At 28.6% G+C, this 26,821-nt stretch overlaps 1 protein-coding gene across 7 annotated transcripts in view; it reads right to left on the reverse strand.

The window, feature by feature from the left end:
* Nucleotides 1-26,821, reverse strand: part of LOC129957213 (high affinity cAMP-specific and IBMX-insensitive 3',5'-cyclic phosphodiesterase 8B-like) — a 517,725-nt gene that overhangs the window by 32,928 nt on the left and 457,976 nt on the right. For 6 of the 7 annotated variants that reach the window (XM_056069456.1, XM_056069465.1, XM_056069448.1 and 3 more), the window contains 2 exons: nt 13,027-13,083; nt 758-948 (listed from right to left, as the gene is read on the reverse strand). In XM_056069456.1, coding sequence (XP_055925431.1) covers nt 758-948; nt 13,027-13,083 — 248 coding nt within the window. Of the gene's footprint in view, nt 1-757; nt 949-13,026; nt 13,084-22,228; nt 22,343-26,821 lie in introns of those variants that run through there. The other variant, XM_056069490.1, reaches the window with a different exon arrangement.

Raw genomic sequence — 26,821 nt, forward strand, 5'->3', positions numbered from 1 at the left:
AAATACCTAACACAAAACTGTAGTCATAAAACCACATACCAAATTTTATATATTAAGTCAAGTTTTTTTTTAATATTAAGTCAGTATTGTATTTTATAGTTATTGCATTCACATGCTTTTGAAAGTATACATAGGCAGACAGTTAACTTTATGTTGGACAACATTTGTTAAGCAATGTCTACACTAAATATGTTAAATATATGTTCTGAATTTTTCCATCTAGCTCACATTGTTTTATAGTTATAATCTTAACTTAGATTCAAATAGTTGGAGACTTCCTGAAGATGGATTTGGTTCCAAATTTGAAAGAAATTTATAATATGATGTAAAAACTGCATACCAAATTACATCTGTCTAGCTCAAAAATGGTTTGAGACATTTTTTAAACAACATTCATAGTAACAAAGAGTTTGCAAAAAGAAAGAGTAAAATCACAGCTACCATAAAGGTTATTTGAATATTTATAAAAGGCATTAAACTCATGCCAGTAAATATTTTACTTAACTATTTTCATGCCTTTCATTTCACAGGTAAAAAAATGAATAAAAAATATCGCTTAAAAAATAACATTTCAGTTGCAATAGTCTTTTAAAATATATTAACAAATATATTTTGATATTAACATAGGGACACAAGGTTAAATAAAAGATTAATACTAGATTTTATGAAAGCTCATAAAATAAACAAAACACAACATAGTATTCCATCTAATAAATGTTTCGAATCCATTTTTATTTTTAGTAGAATATATAAATACCTGCATAATGCTGTATAATCTAAAGTTTTAGATTGTCTTGAATCAATAAATATAAGATGATGATGGAGGTTTTGATAAGATTCTGTAGCATCTTCTGGAGTGTAAACCATGGTACACTCGCAAAAAAGTTTTTCTGCAGCCCATTTGAGAGCATCACTTTGAGCATCATCTTTACTAAAAACCAGAAGTGCCTATAAATAGCAATACCTTGCATGAGTATATTTTTTTAAATACACCATCAAAAGAATTTCATTGAAAAACATTTAACATAAAGAATGGAAATAGAATATATATTTGCTCTGTCTGGAACAAAATCCTAAATAATTGTAATTTTTGAATTATTAAAAAAGAAGTGACCTCTTCCATTAGCTCAACTACTGTTAAAATTTATGTCAAATTTCCCAACTAAGAAATTTTATGCTGCAAATTGGGCATTTATCATCAACTTCTTTATTTTGGACTGTAGTATTTATAAACAACTTCCTTCTTTTATGTTTTGACATCTGTATAAACAAAAAAGTTCTACTTTTATCCAATATTCACAGTTGGCAATAACTGTTGTGAAACTTACAAAAAAGTTCTTAAAAAAAAAAAAAAACTTATTAATTAGAGGCATAGTGATTAGCATTATATGTCCGACATGGCAGTTAGAGACAATGTCATGGAAGCAAAGCATTACCATATTTCTGTCACTTTTTAAAGATTAATTTAATGAAGGGATGTAAAAATAACACCATGCCCCGGGCATAATTTACACTTTACAAAGACAAGAATAATAGGGAAGGGAGGGGAGAATTGTCAAGTGTAACTATGGAAATATTATTTGAAATTTTTGCTTAAAAGAAGTAAATTTTAAATTTTAGAACTTATATTTGATAATGAAATGGAATAAATAAAAATATAAAATTTTAAGAATAAATCAGTAATAATTATTAGAATATTTCAGAAATTTCAATAAATTTAAATGAATGAATCTCATGAATAAGGAAAATTGGAAAAGCAGAAAATCAGTTTTTGTAATAAAAAATATATTAACTGCACTAAATCATATGAAAGATGGGATATATATTTCAATTAACTATCTTTTAATAGGTCAAACTGCTACCTTTTAATATTTATATATTCATTTGGTTTAACTTCTACATTTAGCAATTTTTAAATGCGTTAATTGATACGAATGTTTCAATATACTTTCTTATTAACTGTGTTGATATCATCAGCATGTGATTCTTTTAAAAATATTCTTTCATTTTATTAATTCCAAAAAGATGAAAACATAAAAATACATAACAAATAATTCTTAGAACCGAATAAACTAAAGTCTAAATTCATTGTTTGATTGTTTTATAATATTAAAAGAAACTGTAAATGAATTTAACATTCAAATAAGCCAAATTACGGCTTTTTATAACCAATCATAAGCATGTATAGTATTTTTTTTTAAAATGTGTTTTGAAGAATTAAAAAAAAAAAAAAATTAAATACATGTTGAATATTATCACCGATTTAATAAATTCCTTAAAAGAGTATTTAGTGTCTTTTGATAGAACAATAAGATAACGAAATTTATGGTAAAATTTTGTATACTCATAATCAATGGTAATTGTAGTTCTATTACTATATTTGGTCTTTTAGATCATGCACTATTACATAAGTAAAATGCACATGTCTGTAAACATTAATAACTTGAACTTGAAAGAAGTAGGAGATTGGGATTTACAGCAACAATGGTTGTTATCACCTGTTTCCAGATGAAGAGAGCAAAAAATTATATTAATAAACACAAGAACGCGCACATACACAAAAAGAAACTTACGTTTCAGTAACATTAATAAAAATAAGACAAATTCAAAAACAAAACTAAAGATAACCAGTTACAGTTATACTTTCATTTGCACTATAACGGTTAAAAAAATTAAAATACTATAAAAAAATGGAAGATAATTCTGAATATCTTTTCAGTCCATTACTTTGAATTCATTCAAAAAATTGTGGTTGTAAATTTATTAGAACTATCAATAAAACAGCATATTTCAGAAGAAAGGCTTTAAGACTCTGAACAAAAAAAATTCTGAAATCCTAGAAAATTAAACTAATAAACTATATACAAATTCTAGTTTAAATAAATACATGAAAGATTCTTTAAAAAATACATTGTGTCAATAAACTGTGAAAATATTTTGACTGAAATTTAAAAATGAATGCAGCACCCCCAAAAAATATCGAAGAATGGTTGACGCATCTGTATGGCAGCTCAATATGAAAGTGGTCATATCTTTATACTATTGTTATAGCGTTTAAAGCCGTAAATACTGAAACATTATAATATAACGAAAAGTAACGACACAATAGTAGCTGTTTACATACTTTCTTTAATCAATTGCTTTTTCAAAGCATAGTCTCCAATTTAAGTTTGAATTTTAGATCAAAGGCTAAGCTATTCTCGGAATCTTTCTTCTGAGTCTTGCGTCTGCTCTTTCAGTTTTGTTATATCGTTGTATTTGGAATCAGAAGCAATTCATTCAGATATCACCCCCTTTCAGCATACGATATTGTATGATATCTGCAGAATGTTATTCGATATTGTAAATGCCATACACTATAGTGAAGATATCGTAAAAACATTGTAGGGTATTTTATGCATATAGAGCAGTAGCGATCACGGAATAAGGGCAGGATACATGCTTTGGACTCTAGTCATAGAAGGTACCAAGAGGGTAAAACATTAATTCGTTTATGTCATTTTTTAAAACCAAATACGATGAAAAAAAAAAAAAAAAAACTAATACAATGAATGGGAGCAATTTGCACTTATGCAATTAATGACGCTAAGGAACGAAATGTCATGTTATATCCCGGAAACCACGATACCTCTTTCTTACGCTATTTCATCTAAGTTGAAATAAAAGGCTAAATGTATAGAGGGGCCAATGCTAACACATAAAATTCCTTTTAAGAGTTAAGAAATTTGAAACAAACTTTATTCATGGTTACAATATGTGAATATTGAAGCGATATGCGATGCGCTAGGATAGAACCTGTGACCTTTTGGTTAGCAGTCCAGTAGCTAACCATTTTACCAAAACAGCTAATCGGGTAGAAGAGCTGTTACTGGCTTATATGCTATTCAACCAGAGTACTCTCCCTCCAGTGAGTCGAACGATATGGTTGTTGAGTGGTAATGTATTAAGTTATTAGTAGCCGTTGTCTTAATGGGCCTGTACCCAGTTTGAATAGCGCCAAGCGTTATGGCGAGCGTTTGTGTGTGCTGATGCGCCAAGTGTATCTGACGGTTTTGGGTTGCTGCGTCACGTGAGTCTGACGACTTTGGTTGCGGATAGATGGTACCACAACAGCTGTGTGAAGGTTGAAGGTTCATTGTCCGAGGTCACCAATGAAGCGGTATTAGGATGCGCGCGGATAGAACCTGTGACCTTTTGGTTAGCAGTCCGGTAACTAAACCATTTTACCAAAACAGCTGTTCGGGTAGAAGAGCTGTTACTGGCTTATATGCTATTCACCACAATATAAATGAGTAGTGGTAGCATAGTTTTTGACTATTTAAAAGGTTAAATGAACTGAGAAAAGATTAATGATGACTTCCCTATTAGCAGAAGGTCCTATGCGATATTCCCACGGCGTCACTCGATGTTTTTAATGCCACCCCAATATTTTGTTCTAATAGGGATATGTTCTGGTCAACAAAGTTCGTTAAGTCTTTTCAAAATCAAAGGATATATACATTAATTGGTATGGTTCAACAGTCAAACAAAGATAATACACAAGTATCCTTACTACGCAAAAGTACAGAGGAAATGACCTGTCATATAGAAAAACAAATTATATCTTCTTTCCAAAAACAAAACTCCAATCCATACTTTAACATCTTGCAAGGAATTTTAGATTAAGCACGAGATTTCAATATTATGAAATCTATATTATTTAACTGATCTAATTTTAATATTTATTTTAATTCCCTGTGGCCTAATCATCACCAAAAAGAACTAGATTTGAGGCTAATGAAAACAAAAATGATGGAGGCGAAAAGGCAGAGAAGAATTCGTTTGCATCCTCATAGTACAAGACATTCTACAATATTGCTTTATCTTCATGATCGAGTGGCATTCAAAATATCAAGTAATATTTTGTGCTAGTAGGGAGTAATATATAGTTGTAGGAGAGGAAATACATTCAAGAAAACACATTACACTCCCAGCTCCTTTTAATTTTCCTTGTAATGCAAAATTTTAATATTTTCAAAATTCAATAAATTGATTTTAATGAAATTTTACTAATGGAATTAAAATCACAGTTGGTAGCGAATTTCGAAAAAAAAAATGATTACGAAACTTGCAATTTGATATTTGTAATAATGAATTATAAGGTTAAAAAAAAGTAAAAAAAAATGGTTTTATAGAGTAGAAAGTTATATTTTTAAATGCAGAAGTTAGAAGCAAAATCATTAAAGTGTGAATAAACTGAAAATAACAGTAAAAATTTATTTGTTTAATGATATTAATATTCTTTTTGGAAGCAACACTAAGAATATTTACAATACTACAAGAAAACAATGTGAGATAGAATATTATAAGTTAGAATTATAATTAATAAAAATTAAGCATATAAAATAAGAAATGTGTCAGATTTCCAAATTATTTAGTATTTCTATCAATACCCTACAATTTTGTGATTTTGGTTTGGCCTCCATATATTAAAATTTCCCCCTCTTTTAATACACCAATTTTTCTTTCGTTTTTTTATTTTTTTTATTTTGATATAAAATTTACAAATTTCTCCAGCCTTTTTTGAGTAAGACTTTAAAAAAATAAATATCCCCAGATTAAACAAAGTTTATTAACAAAAAATACTTGAAGGATTTTTTTACAACAATAAGAAATTATTTTTGTATGCCAAAGAAATCGAATCACACACTCAATTACTCACTTAAGAACCTTTTGAATGTTTGAACTGCTTAAGGGGACTATGCTTTTAACTAAAGATAATACAATTTTCGAAATGAGTCTCAGGTATACAAAAATAATTCATCGTTCATTACAGCAATTCAATAACACATAGTTTATAGATTTGGATTAAATAGTAATTTAATATTCACTTATAGAAATCGGTTTCGAATGACATCTCAGAAAATTTATCATTAAAGATATAAAAATTTAATAATGCTCTAATGAGAAAATTGCGAAATTAAAGTGAAGTACTGATTGCTCACAATATTTTACATTAAATATTTTTTAAATAACAAAATAATGTTTTGTATTGAAAAGGGAAAAAAACAACAAATATATTTATTTAACATTTGACAAAAATTTAAGTAACAAAATATTACTTAAATTTCTAATTTATGTTTCCTTTGATAATTATGAAAATTCACTACAAAATCTTTTTCTGTCATGAAATGTTCCTCATTTAACAAATATTCCCTTTTTATGCTTAATTTTACAAATATTTTTGGTCAAATTAAAAGTAAAATGCAAGATGGCATAACAAAATAGCACATTTGAGTAGAAACGATTTTTAAGGTAGAAAATTGTATGTTTTTTTTCAAAGCAGTAATCACATTTTGAAAACTTTTGATGCTTTCAAAATTTTAACCAAAGATTCATATTCAAATTTAATAAATAAATGAGCATTCTTCATAAATTATTCATAATAAAGCATGAAATATGCGCCTTTGCTCGTTTTTTTACTATTTAAAACTCTTAATTTTACATTTACATTTTAAACATTTATAAACTAATTTAAATATTGAAAAGTCTTTCATCCAAATTTTTAAAATAATAATTATGTACGAATTACAAAATTATTATTGTAAAAACGATTAAAGTTAAATATTGTTTAAAAATGATTAAAGCATATTCTTCCTTGAGTAAATTATTCAAAATACAACTTGATGTATGTATTCATATTTTTTTTTAATTCTTTAAAATTTCCTTATGAGCGATATTTAAAAATATTTGCTTGCAGGAAATAAGTGGAACAATTTATTAACAGACTTCTGTTTGATAAAACGTAAAAATTTGATCCTGGCCTCCTAGAAAGAATGAAATCTACACTCATGTCCAAAATTAAGGTCACAAACATAAAATCTGCGAAAAATGAAACACTATTCATTGTGTTGCCACGAAATTTGGCACAGAGGTACACTACAATGGAAGAAAGAAATAGACACATAACAACAAGTAAAAGATTTTAATTGGGAATTAAGAAACAGGGTATATCAAAAAGCGTTATATTATGAATCAGAGATAAAGCATTCTTCTCGGGAAAAGCCTGTCTAATATGGAATGTGACCATTCTGCGCTGCTATACAGGCTTCACAAAGAGCTTCCATACTGTTTATGAGAGTGTCAATAAATGCTTGGGGCAACAAAGCCCATTCTTTCAAAAGCACGGCTCTTAACTCTTGGAGGGTATTAGGACGGGGGTTACGCTGTGCAATGGCTCTTCCGAGACCATCCCAAACATGTTCAATAGGATTGAAAACCGGAGACATCCAGGGCCAGTCCGTACGTCGAATATCCTCTTCCTCAAGAAAATCATCAACGATCTGGGCTCTATGTGGACGCGCATTATCATCCATAAACATGAAGTCTGGGCCAAGAGTACCCCGGAACAACATCACTTAGGCTTCAAGGATCTCATCCATATAGCGATGTGCATTGACGGTACCCGCATCGAAGACGTGCAGTCGTGTACGACTAGCCAACATTATGCCACCCCAAACAAGGATTCCTCTGCCATCAAATCTGTCGATTTCTTTTACGTAGGAGGAATGATAGCGAGCTCCTCGCTCACTCCAGATGAAGATTCGACGAATGCCACTCTGTGTGGTATATCTCGACTCATTACTGAAAAGAACACGCCCCCATTCTTGCTGTATCCAAGAGTGATGTGTTCGGCACCACAACAACCGGGCTTTTCTGTTGGATGCAGTCAAAGGGACGCACTCAATTGGTCGCCGGACATAAAGGGCCCTCTCTGCTAGACGTCTGTATACTGTTTGTCTGGAAATTCTTATTCCAGGCGCAGCAGCAAGGTCACGAGCAACTTGAAGAGCCGTTGTCAGCCTATGCCGTTGTGCGCTTAATGCCAAATAACGATCCTGTGAAGGCGTCGTTGCTCTGCGACGGTCTTGGCCAGCCTTCCTGGTTACAGTTCCACTTGTTTGGAATTGATTCCACAATCTGGATACCACTTGCGGTGCCACTTGTAACCATCGAGCCACCTGCGCTTGAGACTGCCCAGCTTCAAGCGTACCAACGGCTCTCCATTTCAAGGAATCGTCTAAACGATTATATAACTCATTTTCACTGGAAATAGGTTAAATTTTTTGTTTTAATGCAATATTCACAAAATTGCAGGCAAAAATCCCAGATGCCTAAACGATTTAATTTCAGTAGTTCCCCAAAAACTAATGCTAAACAACATTTTTTCCCACAACAAAGGTTAATATCGAGTTACCGGTCCTTCACAATATATAAAATATAATTTGTTGAAATTTTACTGTTAGGCATTTAGAATTACTTTGAAAAATATTTTTGTGACCTTAATTTTGGACATGAGTGTATATCTTTATATATAAAATGCAATGTTAGCTAGTGTGTATCCTCTATAGACTAAAAAAACTAGTGGACAGATTTTATTCGAATATTCCATAAAGGTGTATTCTAGAAGATTTCATAATATCTAATCGAATGATTATTTTTTAATGAATAAAAAACTATCTTTCATTCCGAAAGAGAAAGGAGGCTGATTCTTTTCCCACGCCAATGAGGCAAGGCCTTTAATGGCTTGGAAAAGTAATTGAGAATGAGCAGAATGTTAAATTATTGAGAGTGTGCTTTCCCCTCCCCCACCCGACGCCAATAAGAAAAGGCTTAAAAAATGTTCTGCCTATTGTTTCAAAGGAAAATATTTATTTTTTTAGTGCTTTATGCATTGAAAAAATTAAAAATTATTAATTAATCTATCTTTTAGATTTATTCTGATACACTCCAGAATTATATAAAGAGAAATAAAAACTTCTAATTTTTATGGCCTATTAAGGCATGGAAAATTAAGATTTATTTCCACGCATGCGCATTGTGTTACATTCTAACGAGAATATTGAATTTTATGAAGTTTTTTAATGTTCTGCACTAATTGTGACAATTTTTTTAGCTGTATCCCTTTCTGTTAAAAAGTTATTATTATTATTTTTTTAATTTGGAGGAATATTAATTGTATTCCCTTATCATTAGCTCTTATTTCACTGATCTGCTGATTTAAATATCGTGAAATGTATTTAAATAATTTTGAATTTTAATTGTATTCTTATTTTAATAAAAAGTTTAAAGACTATGGGTATTTAAAAATTTACACATTCTCAATAGTATTGATACCGGTAAAAAAGAGTATATCATCTAGCATTTTATAAAGTAAAAATGGCATTAAACAACAACTGTATACTACTCTGAAATTTGAAAAAGTTAATTTATGGCATTACGTATTTTATTATTTATTTTTCTTTATATTTAAATTCCCCTGTTAGATTAAACAAATATCATTAAAATATTAAATAATAACCATATACAGTTCTGAAATTTAAAATGCTAATTTTAGAAATTATATATTTTGTTATTTATTTTGCTTTACATTTAAATTTTCTAATTTTGTAATACTACTATTAAAAGGTAAGACTTTCTCCTTTTCTAGTTAAAAATGAAACTGAATAGTTAATAATGTATACACTCAATGCTGTCTTTCTTTTAGCTTTTGATGAAAGGATATAACGAACTGTAATAAGCTGGTTTTAGAAAATCTAAAAAGTGCAAAAGTGAATTTTTGACATAAAATGAAATTGAACTTTTATTTTTTATGAAGAAATTTAAGGTTATTTTGTCAGTGATTAAATATTTATAACTGAATGTTTTTCTCAACAGCATAGTAAGATAGACTTTCAAGAATTATTAGTTTTATATTTTTATAAAATATTCATAAAATGTCTCCCTTTCCTAAAAAAATATTTGTGGAATTTATAATTTACTTTAATCCTTTAAAATATGAAAAATAGCCTCTCATTTAATCCCCAGTAAAATTAAATCAATGGCAAAATTGAAAGCTAAAATATAATGGGCGCCTGTGATTGATGATTTTCCTAAATGTTTTTGAAGCCATTATCATTTTCCGACTAATGAACATTTCTTGGAATTCTTCTCTGGATAATTTCATCATTATTTCTTAATGCTGAATATTAAATAAATGAATCATTTAAATATATTCCAAAATTAAGTGGGAGACAGTTTTCCTAATAAGGTAAAGAATGGAATTGAGTAATTTAATCAAATGAGCAAAAGTTAAGCAGCTGTTATAATAGTATTTCATTGTATTGGATAAATTTTTAACATGATTACATTTACATACTGGTATCTATAATATAAGGGACGCAAATTCGCCCAAAATGCGTAATACTGTCCAGTTTAAGAGGAAGAATTTATAGCTAAAAAATTTAGCACGTAGTTATTCCTCTTTGGGAAATAGGTGCTCAATAAAAAAGGATTTTAAAATTTTTAATTAAAAATCATCCAAAATTTTAACGTTTTTCCTCAATAATTTCAGAGTATATTATTTTAAAGTAATGGAAGTTGTACCGCCAAAATTTTCTTGCGTACTTTCTAATATAGATATCATTCCCCACCCCCTACACTCATAAAAATGGGGACTTGGACAAGGTCGTGAGTGCTCAGAATTTTATTTTCAGCGTTCCACACATAAGAGGTGTGTTTTGTGATATATATAGCAGAGAAAACAGTGTAATTAGTGCATGGTATTGACGAACAACAATTAAGCAAATATCTGTTGTTGATTGCGTGTGATTTTTGGTAATTGATCACTGACATCTTGTTAACATAGAAGTATTGGAATATTGAATATGGGTCATGGGAGTTTTTTTTATATCTGATTGAAGCCAAAATTTGACATTAAACTGCAACTGTAGTAACATGATCACACACCAAATTTCAGCTATTTAGATTATTGTGTTTTTGAGTTATCGGGTTCATATGTATGCGAAAGAAAAGACCGACAACCCTTTAGCAGATTTATTTCCAAATTCGTTAAGTTACATTTGATACTGAGCTTCAAATGTAGTAACAAGATCACATAACAAATTTCAATTATTTAAGTTATTGTATTTTTGACTTATCATATTTATATGCATGCGAAAGCAAAGACTGATAGACGCTTTGACAAATTTATTTCCAAATCCGTTAAGATTCGTTTCCAAATTCATCACAATTTTGGTTCACAATTTTAGATGCCAAAATCAAATCAATCAATCCCTTGATGAATTTGATTTAAAATTTGATACAGACCTACGTATTAGTTAATCTTGTGTACCAAATTTCATCTACTTATCTCTTTATGTTTTGTAGATATATCGGGTTCACTTGTGCTCAAACAGCCGGACAGACAAACTTCCTCTGAATGGATTTCGTTTAAAATTTGACAGAAATCTACAAATTTGGTGCAAAGTTCGTATACAGGATTTTACAGATGCGGCTAAAAGCGTATTTGAAAATTCGCAGACAGGTAGAAATGTTCTTGGAACAGGGAGATCCAAAACGTGGAGATTCGTCAAAATTTTGAGTTTAAGCTTTTTGACAATATATACGAAAAAAAAAAAGTAAGGGAAAAAACTTATTTTTCTATCTTTTTTAGTAAATCTCTTTCTTTAATTTTAATAACTTTTTTAAAAATTAATTTTAAATATGCAGGGTGTATAAAATTTAAAAATGCATAACTCTTATATTATTTTTCAAAAATTAATTGATTACATAATTTTCTATTGCTTTCAAAACTAATTTTCGAAAATTTTGCGAATTTCTAATTTTTATATTAGTTTTCAACAATGTTTTTCCTCCATTTAACCGTATGCACCAAAATAGTAAGATCTCTTAATATAAACAGTCTATTTTTGTGGTCCTCCCACAGATCTACACTTAATATCCAGTATTGATGAATATTCGAACTATGAGAAAATAACTCTCAAATTTTCAAAGTCCAAAAAATTAATTTAAATTTTAATCAGTTAAAAAGATAGCATGATTTTGACGTTTCTCCTCGATATTTTTTCGGAATTATCGCGCGTGTGTGTGGGGGGGGGGGGAGGAAAACCCCGGTTTTTGACACCATCAGAAAATTCATGAAATTTGTTTTTCATTGACATCAATTGTATTTCCTTACTTTTTTCTTCATTTAAAAAAAATAATTTATAAATATTTGTTATAATATTATTTATTATGAAAAATTCAAATCAATTGCTTTATTTCTTCAAATCATTGCTCACGTTCTTTTGCAAATATTAAAATTATAATACAACAAAATACTTTCTGTGAATACTTAACTTCAAAAGACTTTCACTTTTGCTACTATTTCCTAGTATATACACTTTCAATATGCAGACGCTGTAATACACTTTTTTAATAACTTTTCCTAAAATTATTTACAATTCTTTTGTTGTTTATATCAAATACTTTAATTTGTTTCATATTTAGTTTTTAATGCATGCATTTAGAATATTATAAATCTATTTATAATTTTTTTAACAGAAATATTTCATCGAATAAAATTTTATAGATATCACATTTGAATTACAAAAGATGTTAAATTGAATTATATCAATTATTAAAAAGATGACACATTTAAATTATATCAAAATTGTAAAAAAAAGAAAAAAAAACTTTTTTAGACGAGGCATTTGGTATTCAACTGAATTAATAATTCAAGTAAAAAGATGCTACACTTGAATTAAATTGAGCTCATATAAAAATGTTTTAGAACAGACATTTAATAGTCAAAGCACTTAATATTCTGTTAAAACAGAAATATATTAAGGAAAAAAATCTATAATCAAAGAATAAAAAATAATTAGTTTTCGTTCTATGAAAATAAATAAAATGCCAAGTACAGGCAGTGGATATTTTTGAAAAGAGGTTGTCAGTTGAGGAAAGTTTACAAATTAGTCTTTTTTTAACTGTCGTTAATATTTTGAAAAATAAAAATGAAGCGAAATAAATCTAGTAAGAAAAACGCTTATAAATAGTAATGGAAACAAAAACAAGAGCATAGCATTAAATGCGTCAACAGGGAAGCAACGCAATTAATTTGAAATAATTATCACTCGTTACTGAAAACTCCGCTTCGCTGAGTTATTAGATTACTTTAGAGAGTTTTACCTTCATTATACAACTGAGTAAATAAAATAAACTTACTCGAATTGTAGGGATCTGAAGACACATTGATCCGAATTTCAGAACTGCCTCCTCTTTCTACAAATAAAGAAAAGAAAACATCAATTAATGTAGAAATAATGCATTAAAATAAAAGTTGTATAATACAAAATGACAGATTTACGTTAAAATATCGCTTTCATAACTAAACGCTTACAAAAGCATGCTTATTTTCAACAAGAATTACTTACTAAGTTGTGTGAATTATTATATTTTTAAAACATCGTGGGAATTTTAGAATTATAAAAAAAATGAGATTCTGATAAATGTATGCAAAATACTGCAAAAGTTTTATTTTAACGGTTATTAATAAAAAAAAAGGATTTTTAAAAAAAACCAAATTCGTAACTCTACTATTGAAATTATTAAAAATGTAACAGAAATACAAAATAAATTTAAATAGCATCATTAATTTCATTATTTGAGATCAAAATTCTCCCTCTCTCTCTCTCACTCACTCTCTCATACACACACACGCGCGCGCGCGCGCGCGCGTGTGTGTGTGTGTGTGTAAAAATATCTTAGCAGTTGCGTGACCGAATAGAAGAAACATTTGAAAATTTAAAACTTCGATTTATTTCCCCAGGGGAGGTAAAATTTACGTATAAAGAATAAGTAGTAAGAAATACGTCAGTCTACATCGCGACATAAAAGAAGGAAAAAAAAAATTCTATGATATTTGGATAGGGATTTCTTTGACACGTATCGATTTAGGAAAGAGAATCTCTGATATTTTTAAAACAATGTTGTAAGCATTAAGGAATTTTACCGTTTCAGTCGGAAAGTGAGAAAATGCTGAGACTAGCAGTTTTACAGAACGCGTATAGAATTCATGAAACAAAAAGCGGGAATTGGATTAGAAAATAAGACAACATTTTAGAATGGACTAAATTAAGATAAAAATTAGGAAATTGATAAGATTTTAAAATATCATTACACACACACACACACACACACACACACACACACACACACACACACACACAGAGCGACAGTGTTATAATTAGTGAATATAAATTTAAGCAATCGCAATTTAATCTAAGAATATTTATTTAAGTGGTAGAAGATCAATTTTTTGCAACTCCATTTCTAAAGAAATGAAAAATGTACCATTACCATTTAATTATTTATCATATTGCGAAGTTTAAATTGATCAAAAAATTTCTTTTAAAGTGGTTGAAAGAAATCTATGCCGGTAATTTCTCTACCATGAAACTAAAAGGAACAAAATTCTAGTTTTTTTTTTTTTTTTGAAGTCAAATTTGTGGCTAGTTTCTTTATTACTTCTCAGTGATATAGCGTGGATTTCAGGCGCTCGGCACTGGGGGCGTAAGTCAAATTCGCCACCCTTTTATTTAGGTATTTAAATTAAAAAGGTTATAAAATTTAGAAAAATTCTAAAAAAATATTTCGTAATTTTTTTTTAATTTTGTACTGTAGAAGCTACAAATAAAGAAGTCATGTATGTTTGTTACACAATAGAAATCGAATTTGATCCAATCAGTCAAACGAAAGAGAATAATAGAACAACCCATGTGGTTCATAAAACACTATGACAATCCTGTCCAATCTCTGACTGTTTGCAAGTAATGGCAGATAAAAAAAAATATACAACCAATCGGAAAAAATTTCTGTTTTAAAACATTTCTGAAGATCTACACAAAATAAGGACATATTTTGAAACAGAAAAGAATATTGATAAAATGTTACATTTTTATTAGGATACTTGAATTAAAGCCGAGTTATTGATGCCGAAACCTAAGCGAAATGCAAAACTGAATTGTAGTAAAAATCTTTAATATTGAATACTGCAAATATCACTTTAGTTACAGTATGCTAAATTTAATAAAAAATTATCTATTCCATCAGCTTTTGAATGAGCTTACAATAAGCCATACCAATGTTCTATCTAATTCAAGAGAAATTTAATCTTTCGTTTACAATACATATTGAAATCGATATTCGTCGAAAAAGAAAACTCTCGAGAGACCATTTTCATTCCAGATTTTAATTTCCTGTCCACCTTAAGCCTGTTGTTTTAGATGAATTCAAGAAAGAAACATTTATCGACAAATAAAAATAATAACATTGTAATTAAGTATTAAACATGATGGCAATAATACGAGTGAATTTTTAATATAGAAAGAATTCATATTGGTGAATTTACTTATCAACCATTTATTCACCATCCTCTCATTTGCCGACTTTTGGACGAACGTCTATTACGAAGAGTGCTGATTTTACATGAAATTCAAACGAAAGACTAAATTTCGTCTGAATTAGAACACTGATATAATTTATTGTAGGCTCATTCAAAAACTGATGGAACGGGTACGGTTTTGGTAAATTGGACATATTATAGCTAGAACGGTATTTGGGATTTTAATATTTGGCGACAATTTAATTTCCCCACAGTTGCGGCACTTTTAACAGCTTTTCATTCATTCCCCTTGAAATTGGTGTCATATTACAGGGTATCCCTGCTTTTTCAAAATATGCAAAATATTTTCTAGATCTGCAGAAAGTTTAAATTTGGATATTTTCCGACTGGCAGCTTATTTATTTTATCCACCATAATTTACAAACTGGAAGAGATAGGAAACGATTACCACAGTGTATTATGATCCAAATGGGCTCTTTTACTGACCTCTTTTGTTTGGCAGATAAGATGAAACTCATCTTGTATAATAAATACATTTGTTAAAAAAGTTCTTACAGATATGCCACTTATTGATTCATAAGTTAAAGTAAATACTATAAAATGGTGACTATGAATAATTACCGGTGATTATTCATAATCATCGATAATTATACATAATCACTAGATCAATCACATGCTTATGATAAACATGCAATTTATGGTGATGTTTTACTTTAAAACATTGCCTTATGATGTACATCGATAAGATTACATTAATATCACACACACCCACATTCAAAAAATTAATATAATTAAAAGTATCCGTCAACTTCTTCTAAGATAAATATCTTTTACAGCACATTGAATGTCTATAAAAGACATGCTCAATAGAAAAGACAGATACATTGGTTAGCCTTAAAGTGCTTACTGCTAATCTGAAATAATGTGATCAACTTCAAGTTTGAAAAGTGTCTCTTACAGCTGGCACTGCTTATGGCAACTGCATAGAGTATTCATAGCATTATTATAATATGGATCATAATACCAGCCACTTCAGATTTCACAATAAATTGTAATAAGCCAAATGGATCTACAGTAATTAGTTTATTTTCGTTGGCTGTGGCAGCTATGAAAACTCGTAGTCGTACTCATTCAAGATTGAAATCCTGTAAGTCAATTTCGACAGATTCGTAGTCTAGATCTTATTTAATGTCGTTCGAATCTAGTAATATAGCTAGGTAAACTTTTCCGCCCAATTCCGTGGTTGCTGAAACCTCACAAATTTCTACAGTTATTAGAGTTCAGATTACATTATTATTTACTGACAAATTTTGTGCCCTTAAAAAGTGCCGCCCTGAGGCGCGCCACCACTACCGCCTCCGCTATGATATGCTACTGCTATTCTACAAGTTGCTTGCAGGATTCGAAAAACAGAAAGATTCTGTGTTCTTCTTTGCAAATCTATAGAAAGACGAAGAATGACTCACCACTTCCTGCAGTTTGTAATGGTTATACGAACATTATAATTATCTCTCAGTAAAGATGTGGACAGAAAAAGAAAGAAAACATCATGATTGCAATAACAGAAAACGATAACGGGAAAAATTAATGAACGATAGCTTGGTTTGTTATGAAACAAGAAGGTGCATTAATTCATCAATTAGGAGAGAAAATCATATGCAATAAACGTTTTTTTTTAGCCAAGAACATTGAAAACTAACAAAATTTATATCCTAATAACCTATATTATTAATCATAATCTTACAAATTGTTTTTCCTTAAATTTGATTATGACCTAATTGTACAAGGCTATTTATGTTTAAAAGGAAAACATATCATTAAATGCTGTAAAAAAAACAGAAAATGAAAGTTACCTATTGAAAATGCAATTAATGTACGATTTTTAACATAACGACAAAATCAATCTATTAAATATCAATAATAGGAAGAAAATGTATTTATACAGTAGACTCCCGATTATCCGCGGTGCGGATTATCCGCGCCTGCCGCACAAAGTTTTTTTTTCTTTTGACTGATTTTTTCAAAAAATTGCAGTTTTACAGTTATGCTTTTGTAATTACATAATACATTACAGTATTAAAACAGTACATATGTATTAATTTTTCTGTGTACCCTTGACGCCTCTCGTAAATACAAAGCACTTTTCTGTTTTCATTAACAAAATGCATTTTAGGTTAGTTTTGAGTGATATACTAAAATATTAAGCGTTAGTTAAACATTTCCTGCTGTTTATTTTACGTTTTATTGTACATAAAACGATTTTTCAAAGTGGGAATAACTGTTTTCTCTTTTGCTATACCCGTTTTTAGCTTTTTTTCGGATTATCCGCGATTTTTGTTATCCGCGGCGGCCACGCCACTCAATCCCGCGGATAATCGGGAGTGTACTGTATTAGTAAAAATTGATAAACTAACTTGTTTGTTAGCGTCAGAAATTATAGAACTGAATAGATTTTTTTCACACTTTTATTACAAATATTCTGAAGTATAAGGAAGATTAAAGTGAAATTTTTTGACAATTAATTAAATAATTTTTTTTGTTAAATAAACATTACGCATCCTTTGCGCATGCACAATATTACGTTTCAGCGAAAAAAAAATGGCGATACCCAAAAAATTTTTTTAAAAAAATGAATTTAAAATAGGTTAAAACATAGGAAGGGAAGTATTTAAATTAGACTTATTTTTCCTAAACTAAAACTGAAAAAATTGTAAAACTTGAAAATTCTTTTGAGGTTTACAGTTACTTTAAATTAATTCAAAACTTACTATTTGCTTTTAATGGTCGACGGAGATTGAAATTCATAATTGAAAATGACTGCCTTCATATTCCATGTTGTAAACACATATTTATGTTGCCGCTTACAATGTTTAATTAAATTTTGAGCCATTCTTTTAAAATTATCTATAACTTGAGGGAACAAATAGTTTTCAGTAATTTTTAAAAACTGCTTGGGATAATCTATAATTTTACAAAAAATTACAAGATACTAAAACTCTGGCGAAAGAGACTTTCTCGATCTAAACGAAAATAAAGCTGCAGACGATAAAAAAATTTTGTGCATCGTAATATTTTATTTAAAATAATCTTTTGCATTAAAATTAAGTTGTTTACGGATGCATTTGGATTCTATTAAACGCTATTATTAAATATAAATTTATTTTTCAACATAAAGGAAAATGGAGGACTTTTGAGCATTTTTGGGAGTTTTGCAATACTAAATTTAGTAATGATTTTTCATTTTCAATATTTATTAAGTGAAATCATTGAATAAGAAGTGAGCAATTATTTTTGGTCCAAACTTTTACTTTCAAAATTTTAAATAAAAAGCACCAGTTTAAAAAAAATTAACTTTTGCCAAAATAATTAATTTCCTAAAAATTATATTTGCGCGGTATCATCTTTACAGCGGAACGTATAGAATTACCTTTATAGACCTTTATAAAACTACCTTATCACTTTTATAGAACTTAGGGAGGGAAATTCCGCGCATGTGGCTGAGCTGAAATTTTGTTAATTTGGAGTAAAAGCACTGTTTTTTTTTTCTTTCTTTCTGATGAAATCCATAATAAATAAATGAATAAATGCAAATATTAATCAAAACTAAAACCCGTACATTTTACTAAATAATTATTAAAGAGCAAATTATTAAAATAACGAACATTATAAATTTAATGATATGGATCCCTTTTGAAAAATCCCTTTTAAATATGCCTTGTATAATTAATATTATAACCTATTACATAAAGCATTTTTTTTGAAATAATACTGCGAAATTTCAAAGCTACTCGTAATTATCCCACACAGAATTTATTCATTCAAAAGATATTTTAATGGAAAATGCAAGGACTGACAATACTTGCAGATGCAAGTTACTTTTATTGCTTTGAAAAAAGTTTTACCTTAAAAACTATAAATCTAAAATTATAAGGAAATTTTTTTATTTTTTCAATATGCGATAATAATCTATAAAAATGAGAAATGAGAAAGTGAGGAGACTTATTTTAATAAATATCCTCTTCACGATGTAGGTAGGGTGGTCAAAGACCATTTCCCACATTTTTTTTTATTACTGAAAACAGCTGTGCACAGAATTACTCCGCTCTCTTCTACAATGTTTCACATCACGATTCATCAATTTCAATAGCTAATTTGATATGTTAACAACTTTAAACTTAGCATAAATATCAGTCATATTATAAGTACTACAAATTTTACTCATAAGTACTGAAGTAATGACAAGGTGTTAACAAAGTTTTTGTGACAATTAATTAAATATAAAAAAAAATTTCATTAGCATAAAAGATGAAAATAACTTCCGGAACACAGCTGAAGATGTCAGCTAATAAGGAACAAATGTTGCACAGTTCCAATACAGACTTTAATATCTTGACAGTCTCCAGCTTTATAAAATTATTTTAAGATACAGTACAGAAAATCGTTTTAAATATATATTTCAGTCTTGTGTAGTGTGTTCAAATTATATTGCAAATAAAGTTTGTTAGACAACTTAAAATAAACAGATTCAATTAATAAAAAAATATTATTATTGGCAAGCATATAAAAAGTATTATAAAATAAAAGTAAGTGAATAACATAATCTAATTCTTTTCTGAAAACTAGTAGATGAAATGAATAAAAGATTTAGTTATAATTAAAAAGAATAAAAAAAAAGGAAATGCTTAAGATTTTTGCAAAGTATTTTTCAAACACTTCACTTTATCTGCCCGAAAAATTAGATGCTTTGTCAATAAATAGCATCTAACACCATATAAGAATCAATAAAATTAGCATCACAGTTACGTTACTTATTTGGTGCCACTAGAGAATTTTTTCATGGGAAAACACACACACATACACATCATAGTGAAAAATGAATATCAAACAAAATATTGAGGTTAACTTAATAACATTCATTTATCAAATATTCAGCAATGTTTAGAATATTCATAAGTTGAAGTTCTTTTGAACAATGGAATTCTAGAAATGATTTCTAGGACAACAGAACATATGAGAATATTCCACTTGTCCACTGAAGGCTGTAATACAGTGATGGATAGTGCAAATCAGTCACTCAGAAGATGAATTACTGCTGACTGTGATCGTGACTGCCTTCAGATACTGTATTGTCTTTGGTGAATTATTATTGCATGCGTATTACTATATAGCAATATTCTTTTCTGAATTATTGTGTTTCTGAACATGAGAATCTATGTTTTGGGCTTTTTGTTACAGATGAATTTGCGTAAGTATTCGACATATTGTTATTATTATTCGTAAAGTATTTAACTTGCAATAATATTCAAATAGCATCAAATCCCTCTTAAAGATAAATGCCTTGTTGTTCAAATATTTAGGATTTTTGAAACGCTTGATATGTTACATACATTAAAAGTCTACGACTATATCAAGGAATTACGATTTTGGATGCATATATCCACTTGTTAGACTGTAAACCTTAAAAATAATGTTACAAAGTGTTTACAATATCTAGTTAATGATATCAACTTCAGTAATATATGTGCTAAGTATAGTGTGCAACTAACATGTATTTTGTTGTTAACATGTATTTTGTTCAAAATTTTCAATATAAAAGTCATTAAATTTTTAACGATAAATTTTAGTCATGCGTATAGCACAGTGATTATAAAATTCTGCGAAAAATTATCAAAATTAGTTATTAGTGAAAATTAGGAATCGGCCATGAAACATTAACTTTTGTATAAATTTTCCTAATATAATATTTAAAATTATGGTTAAGAAGTTGAAAAATAAATATTTTATAAAATTACAGCTTATAATACTCATTATACAGAAAAAAGGCTGTATAATTTATATTTATTTTACAGCCTTATAAGTTGTATAATTTATTTTACAGCCTGTAGGCTGTATAATTTACTATACAATCTATATTAAAATTATACTCTTGGAATTATGTCATATGTGTTCTTAAGTATTTTTCAAATTAATAATACAATTTATAAAAGGTTTTGGCACCTCTATCCCAGGCACAGAAAATGAAATTCATGCATTCGCATTAAGTGATATCTGGGTTTTAATGAACTTCTTCAACTACATTACTAAACGCATTCTGTAGTTACCATAGTTTATTAATTTTTATTTCAGTCAGCACATGACAGAATTGAAAATTAAAAAAAAAATGCCTCAGATTTCTTCTCAAATATTATTTTTTACAAGCAAATATTTTGATTAGAAAATATATGCAAATTTTTCTCAAATTCAAAATATTTATACAATTCTTTCAGATTAAAAAAGATTTCGTGATTTAAAAAGGTATTTTTAATTTTTATGTGAGTGTGTGCGACCTATCATTCTTTCCATAACTTTAAGGGCAGGTAGCTATTTTAGTGATATTTTATCTTTAATTAGGATAAATGAAAAGCATCTAGAGGTACAATTTTGTGACGAACTGTGTCTGATAATCGTAAGTAAGACTAAAGCGTATGTTTTTGAAGATGAAAAACTACATATTAGCTTTCGAGTGTGTTATACTCTGCATGTAAGAATAAACTAAATACAAGTTTCCACACAGCTTATGTCGAATCATTAAAACAACTTAATCAATAAAACCTAAAGAGAAATTCTTGATCTCCAAAAAATAAATAAAAAAAATTATAAATTTTGGATAATTCCATTTTATTTGATAGCATATGCATATAAACATCCTGAAAACAATTTGCTAACCCATTTGTGACAAATTAAAACTAAAACGCATACTTTTAAAGGTTGAAAACATAAACTGTGAAAAACTATACATTATCTCAAGAATGTGTTATACTTTGCATGCAAAAATAAATACAAGTCTCCCCACAGTTTATGTCGAAACATCAAAACAACTTAATTAACAAAACTCAAAAGAAATTCCAGAGCTAGAGAAAGATTAAAAAAAAAATCTTGTCTCATTCCATTTTATTTGATAACATATGCATATATATGTACCGAAAACCATTTGCTAACCCCTGGTATTTTCGCAACACCCTGGTTAGCAGATTGTCGCCTTACCTCACGAATTATGTTTCGAATTCAAAATGCGCTGTCTTGATCCTAAAATTAAACACAGCCTTTCCTTCTCATCCTCCAACTTAGTGGAAACTGGGAGCGGCTTAATACCTGGGCTCGAAGCGAATCCTGATGAGGTCGGTAATCCTCCGGGTACACTTATAAAGTGCAGGCTTAAACCCTGGGCTCTCATTTTCTAAACGGGAAGCCGGTCACTGAATCGATTTTCGTTTGGAAAGCCCCGGAACCGTTTAGAGCAGCGTTATCACCCTATCTTGCACTTCCAAAAGCAATTTTTCTGGATACTCCGGACGAGGATTGCTTAATTGACTCGCCAAGTTTTCTCCCGTTGAAGTTTAGTGAATGGTTCCTCGTGGTTTATCGCTAATCGATGCAGCTGCGCATTTCTGAAAAGCCACAGAGTAGGCGGCAGGCTCTAAGTTAATGAACTTTCGACTCTCATTGATGGCTATTTACATAGCAAAGTAAGTAGGAGAGAGGCGGTCCTCGAGAGGGTATTGATTGTGGATGGCGCATTACAATAAATGATTCATTGCAGCTAATTGTAAAGTAAACTGTGTTTAGCTACAGAATAAATTAAAAAACTGCTTGGGTCACAGTTATTTCTAAAAGTTTATTATAATGATTAAAAATATTTCATCCCATTACGTACCACTAAGCATATTTGCAGTATATTGCTAGTATTTAATGCTAATTATATGTTAAGTTACTTCAAAGGAATCGTTGTTTCCACTGTTTGTTTTTTATATACGAAAGATAAAAACATAAAACGTTATAATCGCCAGAAAATTTGATTTCGATATTTTGATTTGATGAATATTTAAATTTTAGACTCCATTTCTTGTACTCGAAACTTTCCCCCTTTTGCTGAATTATATATTCAAGATTATTATATTGATTGATTGATTGATTATATAATTCAATATTTCAATCAAATTTTGGGTGGAATTCATCAATAGAAAGTCTGTGTCCATTTGCAAGCGTGTGAACACGATAATTCAAATATAAATGGAGTAATGTGTTTGAAAATTACACACAGAGAAATTTCACCAAAACTGTAGAAGTGAATAAAATTTTCGACTGAATTCTTTCAGGGTTTACTATCTGCCTTTTCATCTATTCAAGGACATATGAAAGCGATCATTCCGAAAGGCAACAAGCTAAGTTCATGAAATTTTGTAAATTGTTTTGAGATTGTAATTAGAGATTTGCGTCAAACTTTATAAGCAACCAGTCAAAAGGAATAGGTTCATGCTTAATTTATTTTTCTGCTACGCTAATTTAACCTTTCAATGCAAGATGTTTTAAATTCCAAAATAGTTTCTGGTATTGAAAAATATCATAAATAATAACAGAAATATACATGCAAAAATATAAATAGAATTATGGAAAAATTTATAATCAAAATATTTCTATTCAAAAAATTCTTCTTCTTAAATCTCTATTTTAAAAATTAGAAAAAAAAATTATATTCCAATACAACGTTCTGTTCATTAGCAACGTCAAAAATAAATTATATATCAAATAAAAAACAATATGCAATAAAGTGTTAAAACAAAATATGTCAGCGAAAGAAGGATCGTTCTGCTGGTTTTAAACTGAAATTTGAAAGGATCTTGAAATATGAAAGGACAAAGAATATTTTTTATGACACTTTTATAAAACATTAATTTAAAAATTATAAAACGACGTTAGGAAACCAATATTGCCGATAATGCAATAGGAAACCAAACATCACTTTATGGCTTTAAGGTTCACTATTTAAGATATAATGTATATATTCTGTGATGCAACATGGAAACAAATTCAATATGCTGCACAATTGATGAATCATAAAGCAATACAAAATTTTGAAAAAATGTAGGGCTAGCATTTTTCCAGTAATTGTTCGAAAAAATAAAAATACTTTAAGATTCCCACTTTAGGGTTGTTTATCAATTTTATAATGATATCCATTTAAATTACATGTGAAGATATAAAAGAATATTTTTAAAGTATTCCAGAACTAGTAACCCTTATACATAAAACATAGTAACATAAAATATAATATTATATACGATGAAATTACAAAATCTCTACACAATACTTTATAGTAGCGCTAGTAGAAATCAACATGCAAATGAAATTATTCGCACTTCGAAATTAATGAGAAAAAAATCTTTATTTGGTGAATAAAATCGACATTCAAATCAGTTACACTTTTATTGTCGAAAAATCGTTCACTTTCCAATAAATAGTTCTTGAATAATGTGATGCTCATATTATTTTTCCTGTTCATACACAAATATTTTGTTCGTTCATACACAAATATCTTATTGGAATGCATCAAAGAGAAAGAATCACACATTTACGAGTTTAAACATAATTTTTTAAAACTTTCCTTAGAGTTTAGAAAAAAATCTTTATTCTTTAATCGTTATATGAAAGTTCCCCCTTCCCTTTTTATTATAGTTTTTAATTTTTTGAATATGACAAAAAATAAACAGAAAACTTCATATAATTTGTCGTTAAAAATTTTAAAACAAAACATATTGGTTGTAATACAGTGAAGGCTGAACGATTTAATCACTATTTTATTTTTTATCTACAAATATACATAAATTATGATAAAACAGCTTATAAAGAATTATATAATAGAAAAAAAATCATTTGAGATAAAATATCTCGATAGAAAAGTATTACAACACATAAAAAATTAAATCGTTCAATAATAAGTCTGGAATGGCAAAAATATTTATGCACAAAAAATGATAAAACATATAAAAATTGCAATAATCCATAATATTTTTCAATTATGTAAACCCAATTGTAATTGCTCATAATTATCATTCAAAATAAAATAATATTAATTAATGACTAAATTAATTTACAGGGGACCAACTATATTGAAGAAAAAATATAAATATTTAATTAATCGCAGCTTTTAACGCAATGGAAATCAACAATATAAATTTTATAGCATGATTACATTGCCTTCTCTCAATAACCGTAATGAAATTTAATCGAATAAAAAATTCTTATCTATAAAGAATTTGCATTATTAAAGCATAAAAATCCTAGATGTAATTAATGTAAAAGTAACGTTATTTCTAATATTGCTCGAGGTTTAATCAAAACGATTTTTATTTTTATATTCAATATCAAAATCCGGAAAAATGAGATATTTCGTTAATGAAGCACGTAAAAAAAAATAAGAAAGAAAGAAAACAGCACTGAAGAAATAAGGTCTTAAGATATTTTTTTATTATTCATGAAGGAAAGGATACGACAAAAATTAAAATACCAAAAGACGACACATATGCTGAAAAGGCTATGATTATCAATCGAATACTTTTATTTAGGTCAGTCATTTAAACTCTTTCGCGGGTAAATTTCCGAAATTATCTGATTTAATTAATTCCAACGTACCTTTCTGCATAACTAGAACGGAGAGAGGAAACCAGTTTCATCCACTAGTAGAAAGAAAACGGCTTAAAGTTCAGTTGGAATATGGCTTTATAATTAATCGTCTGCTCTCTTTTTTAATTATTGGGTGTCGCACAAGGGACATGAAAAATTATTTTCTTGTTAACTGTAAAGAACAACATTGACATTGGAGTGTGTAGACATCGTTGCTGCTGAATTAATCTTGTCTTACAGTGAAAGAATTCTAGAAGGCAATGAACTTTTAGTGCAAATGGAATTTTCTAATAGAGTTATATTTGGAAATAGGGAGTTAATTATAAAAGGGAAAAAAATCAGAAATTAAATAAACTTGAGGTTAAAATGAAAGCATAATTTTTTTTTTTTACTTTGTAAAAGTAATCAGAAATAAACCTATTATCTCTAGCCATACTCTAATTATTTTAATACTGAAATACTTCACAGTAACACAAGTTTTAAATTCACGGAGATTAAAAAATGCTGTTTGAAGATAATGAGATAATGTTTCTAATGTTTCTAGCTCAAAATTAATTATAAAGGATATTTTTTAAAGAATATTTATTTGGACAAAAAAGAACTTGGAAAAGAAATTTTAAGGAAATAATAAGATTTGTTTCCAAAGTTTTTTGTTTATATGAATTTGATGATAAAAGTTATTATCAACGATTGGTATTATATCTAAATTATAAATTATGTTGAAAAAAATTTATTTCGTACTTTTTAAAAATTTTGACGATGTAATAAATGAATTTCAACTCTTACAAAATATTTTACACATTCTTACAAACACAATCCAAATTACTGAGAAAAGAGAAAATTTTCCAAGTGTTTTTAAAGTCCGCTTTGACAAATAAACTTAATTCAATAGTGTTATAATATATCAATTAAATAGATAATTTCTGAAAGATTAATAAATACAATGGTTTTGGACATACTACTGTGATAAAAAAAAAGTGCTCAAAATGGTGCCAGAATTAAAAGAAAAAAAAAAAGATATCAACTATTGGTCAAGATTTATTGCATTTTTTTCAGTTATCTCGTCCGACTGCACAGTACTACGGCTAATATTTTCTCCAAACAACATAACATGCCTTCGAAGGTTTTTTTAAACACTTTACAGTTCGAAGTGAATGATCTTTTATCTAATTAAAG

Source organism: Argiope bruennichi, chromosome 2 (assembly GCF_947563725.1).
Source record: "Argiope bruennichi chromosome 2, qqArgBrue1.1, whole genome shotgun sequence".
Taxonomy (NCBI): Eukaryota; Metazoa; Arthropoda; class Arachnida; order Araneae; family Araneidae; genus Argiope; species Argiope bruennichi.